This window comes from Leptonychotes weddellii, chromosome 2 (genome assembly GCF_054177405.1).
Source record: "Leptonychotes weddellii isolate Sample4059 chromosome 2, ASM5417740v2, whole genome shotgun sequence".
NCBI lineage: Eukaryota > Metazoa > Chordata > Mammalia > Carnivora > Phocidae > Leptonychotes > Leptonychotes weddellii.
Window position 1 is genome coordinate 164,182,696 of NC_138370.1, and position 9,895 is coordinate 164,192,590.

General features: G+C 35.9%; 1 protein-coding gene across 3 annotated transcripts in view; it reads right to left on the reverse strand.

Moving 5' to 3' along the window:
- The window catches only part of SLIT2 (slit guidance ligand 2), a 353,995-nt gene that overhangs the window by 83,550 nt on the left and 260,550 nt on the right, over positions 1-9,895 (reverse strand). For all 3 annotated transcript variants that reach the window (XM_081812557.1, XM_081812556.1, XM_081812558.1), the window contains exons 12-14: positions 4,825-4,896; positions 935-1,078; positions 659-822 (exon numbers count right to left, since the gene is read on the reverse strand). In XM_081812557.1, coding sequence (XP_081668683.1) covers positions 659-822; positions 935-1,078; positions 4,825-4,896 — 380 coding nt within the window. The remainder of the gene's footprint in view (positions 1-658; positions 823-934; positions 1,079-4,824; positions 4,897-9,895) is intronic.

A 9,895-nucleotide genomic window follows, 5' to 3' on the forward strand; every position in this document is an offset into this window, starting at 1 on the left:
ACAGAAAATTTCAATGAAGTAAGCCTTTTATATAATAGTAACATAATGGATCTAGATTTGGCTTTTTATAAATAAATATAATATTCCCAAAATGCTAAAAGATGGCCTTTTGGCAAAAAAAAAAAAAAATTATCCTCACAGTCCTATTTAAAATAAGAGGGTGAAAAATAAGTAAACACATTTAGTGTGCGAAGCAAGGGATCAGGAAATTTTTCCCCCCTACTTCTGAGCCTGAGCAAATCACATAACCAAGTCTCAGTTCACTTTCTGAAGAAATGAGAACATGATTGATTACCTTAAGTTTCTCAGTGGAGAATAATACAACAGGCATGAGACTTAACAGACATAAAAAGGATTCTGAGCTTGCTAAAAGGCCCCTGTTTAGTTTGAACCCTAAAAATACAGTATGAAGTATCCAAGCATTATTTTTTTCTTGGCTGGTAACCTATTTGTTATGCTGGATATAGTGTTAAAATATTAGCTATAGGAGTGCTATATGAATTGTGTCTATAGCTCCCTTTATTTTGTTCTTTACAGACAGAAAAAAAAGTATATTCTACAATGTTTGGTAATTCATCTGGAGACCAGCAGTCTCTAGGTCTCCGTAATCACTGTTTTCGGTAACACAGGGGAAATATCACATGAAGTAAGAAATTACCTGAACAACGGAATTTCTTGCTTTTGATTTGTCCGATTCTTTTGTTTGCCAGACGCCGGGGGCTGGTGCAGCGGGCACCACTGGTCTCGATGGGGTTGGTATGGAGATAATCCGCCAGCCACTTGAGATGGCAGTCACAAATAAAGGGGTTCTGGGCCAAATGCCTTTCAGAAACACAGACAGAACACTTTTACACATGACTTGCAATGAACTCAACTCTCAAATTCACAGTGAGGACAGCAGTCATCATATTTGATCCAAGCCATATATACATACATGGTTTGAATGGCCCGGAGAGGTGAAAAAGTCCCCTTGGCAATGGTCTGAAGCTTGTTGTCATACAAGGAGAGAAGGTTCAAGTTGTGCAGATCCTGAAAAGCATCTACCCGAAGGCAGTTTATCTTGTTGGCATTCAATAATCTGTTTGATCAAATAGTTGCAGAATTAAAGTGTAGCATCTCGTTAACCCACCTTCAAGATTCTGTCCTTCTTGAGAAATACAAGAAATCAAGAAATAACATTTCTCTGAACCTCAACACTAGCATTTTAACTGGAATAATTTAGGTACCACAGGTGGAAGATATTCCAGATAAAGCAAGGGTCACGCGGTTTAATGAATGCCTAAATCTAGTGGTACTTACACATTTATTCAATAAAAATTATTCAACATATTCTCTGGAAGATGAAGAGGTAGGGCAGTAGACAAAGGTGGGTGAGACCGAACATCTCCTGTCAAGGACGCCATAAAAAGTTGCATAGAACATTAGTCTCTCTAGCTGCTCTGTGAAGAAATTCAGTCTATTTTCAAAACAGAAGCCAGAGTGGCCTTTTAAAACACAGGCCACTTTCTCTCAAAGCCAGGCAGCAACTCCCAAATTGTTCTGAGGGAAGCCAAGGTCCTGACAAATTGCTTCAATGCCCAGTAGGACCATTAGCGCCCCCTTCTGAACTCCTAATACCTCTAATACCTCTAATATAATACCTAATTATATTACCTCTATATACCTCTCCCCTGGCTGCTTCAGCTCCAGCCACACATCTCTTTGTGGGGGTCTCTGCTTGGAATGTTCTTTCCCTTGAGGTCTGACTATTCTGCTTCTTTGAGTCTGTTGCAATCTTACTGTCTCAATTCAGCCTACCCTGACTCCTCTCTTCAATACCATCACCTGTGTTTGCCCCACCTCAACCTCTAGCACACACAATTCCTTTACTATGATCTGTTTATTTTTTTCTATTTTCTTAAATACGTATTTCTCTCTGTTACATATGATTTACTTATTACATTATTGCTGCCATTTGTATGTTCTCCTCAGATAGGCATTTTTGTTTGTGCCAAGCACATACAAGGTGCTCCATAAATATGTTGTTGAATGAACACTTTATGATCCTCTTGGAGAGTGACATGAGTCATAACCCTATTAAAGGCCCTGGTCCTGCAGTATAAATACCCATTTAACTTGGTTTAACACAATATGCCACAAACTCATTTTTTTTCCAACATGCTATCAATACTTGACTTCAATATTCTATGGAACTGTGGTTTACAAATCATACTTTGGCAAACGCCATTCTTGTAGGTTGTATGGGATCGTGTCTGGGTTTTTATGCATGTTGGACTCCCTTTGGGAATACACTTGCCTTGCCCTCCACCTTCCTCAACGCTCTGGCCTATCATGGCTGCGCGGGAAGCTCACCTTTTTCAGAAGCTTCTACCCAACTAAAGTATTTCTTCCTCTAGGTCCCTAAGGAACTTATTCAGTGCTACTTAGTCTTGGCACCTCCTTTCTGTAGGCCTACGTGTTTGCCCAAAGGTGGATTAGTGACCTCCTTGGGCAGAGAATTTTTTTTGATACTTTTATCTCTATTAGCATTTATTTTACTGCTTTGATACTTAAGACTTGAACAAATTATTTAGTAGCTCAAAAAATATGTGCTCTGTCATTTGGATTTGTATGCCTTCTTATTTAACACACTGAAAAATGTTTTCCCTTTTGTCTACCAAGAATCTCTATTTTTAATTAACATAGGGTATTTCTTCTGCTTTACTTGCTTTTTTAGGTATCCACACACATGCAAAGCTATGACTTCCTCGGGATAATTCTCTTCGCTCTTTTTTTTTTTTTTTTTTTAACCTCCCTTTAGGACCTGACACTTTAGTCTTCTCTGTGGTCCTCATAATGGTTTCTTAAAAGCTTAGGAACTGGTTTCAGGTATGGACTGGTAATCCCATTTCTCCACTGCACCACAACACAGGTCACACTGACTGTGTTCCCCAATCTGTCAGCTAACTGAAGGAGTCAGAGAGCAGAAATAAGGAGAAGGAAAAAGTGGGGAGCATTGAAGACAATTGAAGAAAGTGCTGTTTTGAGCATTTTGTACTTACTTTAAATTATGTGGTCAGCAAAGTAGGAGAAAGAAAGTATTGCACACACTACTTCCTTTTGCTCTTTCCATTTACCTACTTCTTTTCCCTAGTACCTCATCTGTTCAAGCAAATCTAAGATGCTTAACCAAGTTCTCAGCTAGCCAGAAAGAGACAATTGTGTTGCTTTAGCCCTGGCAGGCTTAGGAACTGGCCTTCATCTAGAGATAACATATCAGGCTGAGGGACAAAGATAGCTTTTTAAGTAAGATTTATCTGTATACAGATCCCATGGTTTATTAACCTGGTTGTTACATCAGCCACCAATAAGTATGTGTGGAAGGAAAAAGAAGGTACTATTTAAGTGTTAGTACTAGACAGGCAAGCGATAGCAAGAGATTGCAAGTAAATGGCAAACATAATAGTGCTAGGAAAAGGTAGAAGAATGACAGAGAAGCAAATAACACACAGGCAATACCTGGCTATAGCATCCAGATATACCTATAATGTGTATAATGTATATAGAGTCATTCTATTAAAGATCAGAAGCAATATTTGCAGAGCCCACCTCAAAGGTTAAAAAATAATTTGAAACCCAAATAAAGACATTAGGTCATAAGGATCAGTATTTTTCATGACTTACTGGTCTGTTGTAAAATCAGTTTATTAGGTTGCATAGTACTAAAGAGACAGAAAAAGAGAGACCAGAGCGAGAGACAGAGAATGCAGTAAAATGGAGAGTACTATACATAGTAAAGGTAAATATTGTTTTGTTAACAATTTGCTTCATTTGTGTGCATCTGTGTGTTGTGTAGGAAAACTGGGTTGTGATATAAAATATGTTTCTGGATAATGATGAAAATTTAAAACATGAATATTAGGATATAATTATAACTTACATTGATCAAGTAAGGAAAAAGATCTACATTTGGGAAATCTGTGGGATTAGGAGTAAATTTTTGCCAAATCAATGATACAAATCCCAACACCAACAAATGTATACCAAAAGAGAAAATAATATTTTAAACTTGAGAATTTTAAGGTAGACTGACTATGAACTAGTTGAGAGAGGACAGTGCATCATACTCATCTTTGTATCCACAGCAGCCCCAAAGGAGGAATTCTATGTATGTTTGGTGATTTGAAGAGAATTTGATGATCTAACACTAACCATCTTAAGACTAGCGTATTTTTTCCAATTTCCTTTTCATATGAGCATTCACTAAAACACCTGTGGTCAAGTTTTGTTCTTATACATATATGTATGGTACATTCTTCTTTTGAGACAAAGAAGAGGTAGCTACTCTCTAAGCAGAATGGTTTTTAGAAGATGCAGGCCAGGGATTTACAGATAATTTTCTGAGTAAACACCAGTTGGAGTGCTCCTGCTGTGTTCTGGGACCTCTGGGTTGGGGGCACGGTATTCCAGCACTGTCCCTCCTGCAGATGCTTTAGACAAAGGTGGATAAACCTCTCACTATGTCACTCTCCTTCCCAACTATTGTTAAATCAAAACAGAGAGTTTCACAAAGGGCAGAGACCGCACAAGCTTTTAATGACAGAGTAGCCAAGAAGCCTACATTTGGACAGGGTGGACAGAAATGTTTTAAGACAACTTCAAAGTGCCGTGTCTTCAAATAAATAACACCCATCAATGTTAGTTGCACTATACTAATCTTTTCCATTTCATTAAACTATGTCATTTGGGGTTGAGCTTTTCTGAAGTCTCCACGAAACCATGAGAGTGTACACTGACTAAAATATAACGCTTGGTTCAACAGATCAGAAACCATCAAATACTTACAGTAACTGTAAGGAAAACAGTCCTTCAAATAAACTTTTTGGGAGTTCTGTGATTTTATTTCCATAGAGGACACTGAAAAAACATGATTTAAATGAAAAAAAAAATTAGACATCAAGCCAGCGTAACAAATTGATCCAACACATATGTATTCAGGCATATAGGAGGTTAGTAAGCACTCCATATATCATAAAAGCTACAGTTGAGTAAACAAACTTCAATTTGCAAATGTGTTTTTTCCTGATTATAGATCATATATATGCTTATGGCAGAGAGTTTAGAAATCACTGAAAAACAGGGGCACCTGGGTGACTCAGTCAGTTAAGCATCCAACTCTTGATTTTGGCTCAGGTCATGATCTCAGGGTCATAGGATCAAGCCCTGAGTTGGACTCCACACTTAGTGGGGAGTCTGCTTAAGATTCTCTCTCTCTCTCTCCCTCTGTCCCTCCTCCCGCTTACACTCTCTCTCTAAAATAAATAAATCTTTTAAAAAAATAAAGCACTAAAAAATAAGAAAAATTAACAAAAATGAACACAATTCATAATTTTATTGCTCTTTCTTAGAAATGCCACTGTTCAATTGTCATGTTTTGCAACACACACACACACACACAGTTCATATATAATGAGTTCATACTATAGTAACAAAGGAGAACACTAAATGTGGAATTCATTACTCATTAAAGGGATGAGTTTTAGGCTTATCATATTGGTAAAAAATGAAAGGAATCTAGATAAAGGTAAGGTTTTTGCTACATAATGTGTATGTTTGAGAAATGTTAAGATCTGTGAAGAAAGTGATCACTAATATGATTACAAAAACATTTTTGAAATGTACGTTTCTGCAAAAATATGAACAGGAATGCATCCTCATGGTATACACCTCTGATCAACCACTAAGTGTAGCCACCAAGTGCAAGCACATGGCTTAGACCCTTCAAGTACACCTGGCGCCTAATGTTGATTTGAGTATGCAGTGACATTGTAACATTGGATTGATGAGTGATCATTGTTGGATGAGTGAGATGAAGAAATAAATTAGCAAGGGGACAAATTAAGGAATAATCAACAAACTAGGTGAAATGAGGGGATTTCAACAACAAATGAATAGAAATATGTTGACTCATCATATTGGCTCTTAACAATAATTCTGAAATGATGCTTATCTACTTTTAACCCCCAAAAGAAGGGAACCACAATTATGAATAGGAAAAGATGGAAATTATAGTCCTTAGGGGGATAATATGGCAATATATATCAAGAGCTGTAAGGACATTTATAAAAATTTTTACTTAGTTTCACTCTTAAGAGCTTAAGAAAATAATCAGAGAAAGACACAATATTTTATGCACAAAATGTTAATCATACTATAATTTATAACAATGAAAAAATACACACAAATAAAATGTCTCCAAGTCCCAAAAAAGGTATTAAATGCATATTTCACATTGATAAAAATTGTATTTTGAAGAGTAATGACATGAAAGTGTTGATATAATGTTAAATTTGAAAAAAATAATAAAGTAGTATATTATAGTATGATCTTAATTTTGTTTAGAAAAATATATACATGTATACATAGGAAAAAGCAGAAAATCTCTGGATGGCAGGCAATTTGCTATTCAGAGGTGATTTTAATTTGCATCTATATATTTTTCTTTATTTTTATATTCTCTGCAATGATCTTATTTCTTCTAAAAATGAGAAAAATAATTTCCTGGAAAGGACATGAAGGATGTCATAATATGTAAAGGAAAAAGCTGAAATAAAATCTAAATAATTAATATGTTTGGCAACAGTACATGATTTCTGTTTGGAAAGGAAGAAAATAACAATACAAGAGAAGTGAATATGAGTGAGGGAAAGCTGTTGTTTCCTTCTAAGATGTCAGTGAGAGGTGGGATGTATTACAATATAGGAAGGAAATTCTCAAGGGAATAAATAAATATAGCTGTACACTATATTGTGTAAGGAGGCATTCCATTTGTATAGATCCCAGTGGTATAATTATATAGTATAACAAAAAATTCACTTGTGCAGAATATAGATGCTTTGGAAAAGGTAAATCATTAGAGAAGAAGCCATTTAAAAAAATCAAAAAATAAAAGAGCGAATTCTGTATTGTCAGGGTCAAAGAGGTAAGGAAATTAAAAAGGATAAGCAACAATAATTGTATTATTTAAGGTCAGAAATAAGAGACGAGAGGGCTTTTGGAAACACACATGAGCAGATCAAGGCAACACCGTTTCAGGATATTCAATGCAATATCATTCAACTGATTAATTTAACAATAGATATCATATACTTATTATGTGCCAAGAGCTTTACTAGGTTCTAAGCTTGGTGTCCAGTTAAGCTGAATCCAACTCTTACTTGTTGAATGATCATCATTTGCCCTTGTGCCACCAGACTAATACAAGTGAGGTGAATGAAGTATTATTTCAAAGAGCAACCCAAAATAGCAATTTTGAATACTGAAGGAATTTCATATTTTGAGCCCATTGAAATATAAAAAGGAAATAGGATGCATATAAATTGTGGGGGACCCATAAAAGAATTAAGGAGCAAGTTATGAAACTAGAAATCAACTGTAAGAAAAAAATGTGGAAAGAGCACAAATACATGGAGGTAAAATAACATGCTACTAAATGATAAATGAGTCAACCAAGAAATCAAAGAGGAGATAAAAAAAATACACAGAGACAAATGAAAATGAAAACATGATGGTCCAAAATCTTTAGGACACAGCAAAAGCTATCCTAAGAGGGAAGTTTATAGCAACACAGGCCTTCCTCAAAAAGCAAGAGAAAATCTCAAATGAATAACCTAACTTAACACCAGAAGGAGCTAGAAAAAGAAAAATAAATAAAACTCCAAACCAGCAGAAAGAATAAAGATCAGAGGAGAAATAAATGAAATAGAAACTAAAACAATGATAGAACAGATCAATGAAATAAGGAGTTGCTTCTTGAAAAGATCTACAAAATTGATAAACCTTTAGCCAGACTCATCAAAAAGAGAGGAAGAGAGAGAGAGAGGACTCAAACAAAATCAGAAACAGAAGAGAAATAACAACTCATACCATAAAAATAAAAAGGATTATAAGAAAATATGATGAAAAACTATATGTCAACAAATTGGACAACTTGGAAGAAATGAATAAATTCCTAGAAATATATAACCTCCCAAATGGAATCAGGAAGAAATAAAAAATTTTTTTGATTTTATTTTATTATGTTATGTTAATCACTGTACATTACATCACTAGTTTTTGATGTAGTGTTCCATGATTCATTGAAGAAATAGAAAATTTGAACAGACTGATTACCAGCAATGAAATTGAATCAGTAATTTAAAAAAACTCCCAACAAACAGAAGTCCAAAACCAGTTGGCTTCACACGTGTATTCTACCAAATATTTAAAGAAGAGTTAATACCTATTCTTCTCAAACTGTTCCAAAAAATAGAAGAGGAAGGGAAGTTTCTAAATTTGTTCTTTGAGGCCAGCATTACCTTGATACCAAAACCAGATAAAGACACTACAAAAAAAGAGAGCTACAGGCCAATACCTCTGATAAACATGGATGCTAAAATCTTCAACAAAATATTAGCAAACTGAATCCATTAAAAAAATCATTTACTGGGCGCCTGGGTGGCTCAGTTGGTTAAGCGACTGCCTTCGGCTCAGGTCATGATCCTGGAGTCCCTGGATCGAGTCCCACATTGGGCTCCCTGCTCAGCAAGGAGCCTGCTTCTCTCTCTGACCCTCCCCCCTCTCATGTGCTCTCTCTCTCTCATTCTCTCTGTCTCAAATAAATAAATAAATAAAATCTTTAAAAAAAAATAAAAAAAATAAAAAAATCATTTACCATGATCAAGTGGGATTTATTCCTGGGATACAATGGTGGTTCAATATTCGCAAATCAATCAACATGGTATATCACATCAACAAGAGAAAGGGTAAAAACCATATGACCATTTCAACAGATGCAGAAAAAAGCATTTGACAAATTACAACACCCATTCATGATGAAGACCCTCAACAAAGTAGGTTTACAGGGAACACATCTCAACATAATAAAGGCCATCTAAGAAAAACCCACAGCTAACATCATCCTCAATGGTGAAAAACTGAGATCCTTTCCCGTAAGGTCAGGAACAAGATATGGATGTCCACTCTCACCATTTTCATTCAGTGTAGTACTGAAAGCCCTAACCATAGCAATCAGACCAAGAGAAAGAAATAAAAGGCATCCAAATTGGTAAAGAAAAAGTAAAATTTTCACTTATTGCAGATGATACATTATATATAGAAAACACCACCAAAACACTACTAAAACTGATAAACAAATTCCATAAGGTTGCAGGATACAAAATCAATATATAGACATCTGTTGTGTTTCTATACACTAAATAATGAAGTAGCAGAAAGAGAAATTAAGAGAAAAATCCCATTTGCAATTGCAGCAAAAAGAACAGAATACCTAGGAATAACTTAACAGAGGAGGTGAAAACCTGTACTCTGAAAACTATAAAACATTGATGAAAGAAATTAAAGACAACATAAATAGAAAGATAGTCCATGCTCATGAATTAAAGAATAAGTATTGTTAAAATGTTGATGTTACCCAAAGCAATCTACAGATTTAATGTAATCCCTATCAAAAAAACAATACCGGGAGGAGCATTATGGCAGAGGAGTAGGAGACCTAAACTTCGTCTGCTTCCAGGAATTCAGCTAGATAGGGATCAAACCATTCTGAACGCCTATGAACTCAACAGGAGATCGAAGAAAAGAATAGCAGCAACTCTATGAACAGAAAATTGACCACTTTCTGAAGGTAGGACTGCGGAGAAGTGAATCCGAGGCGATATTCGGGAAGATAGACCACAAGACCTCCGTCAGGCGCTACCGGCAAGTGATAGAGCAGCAGAGCACAGAATCAGAACTTTTAGAAGTCTGGTCCACTGAGGGATGTCACTCCAGTGGCTAAGCAGGGGTGGAACCCTCGCTGGGACAGTGTGGTCTCAGGACCTTCAGGGTCACAGGAAGACCAGAGGTGCCTGAGTGC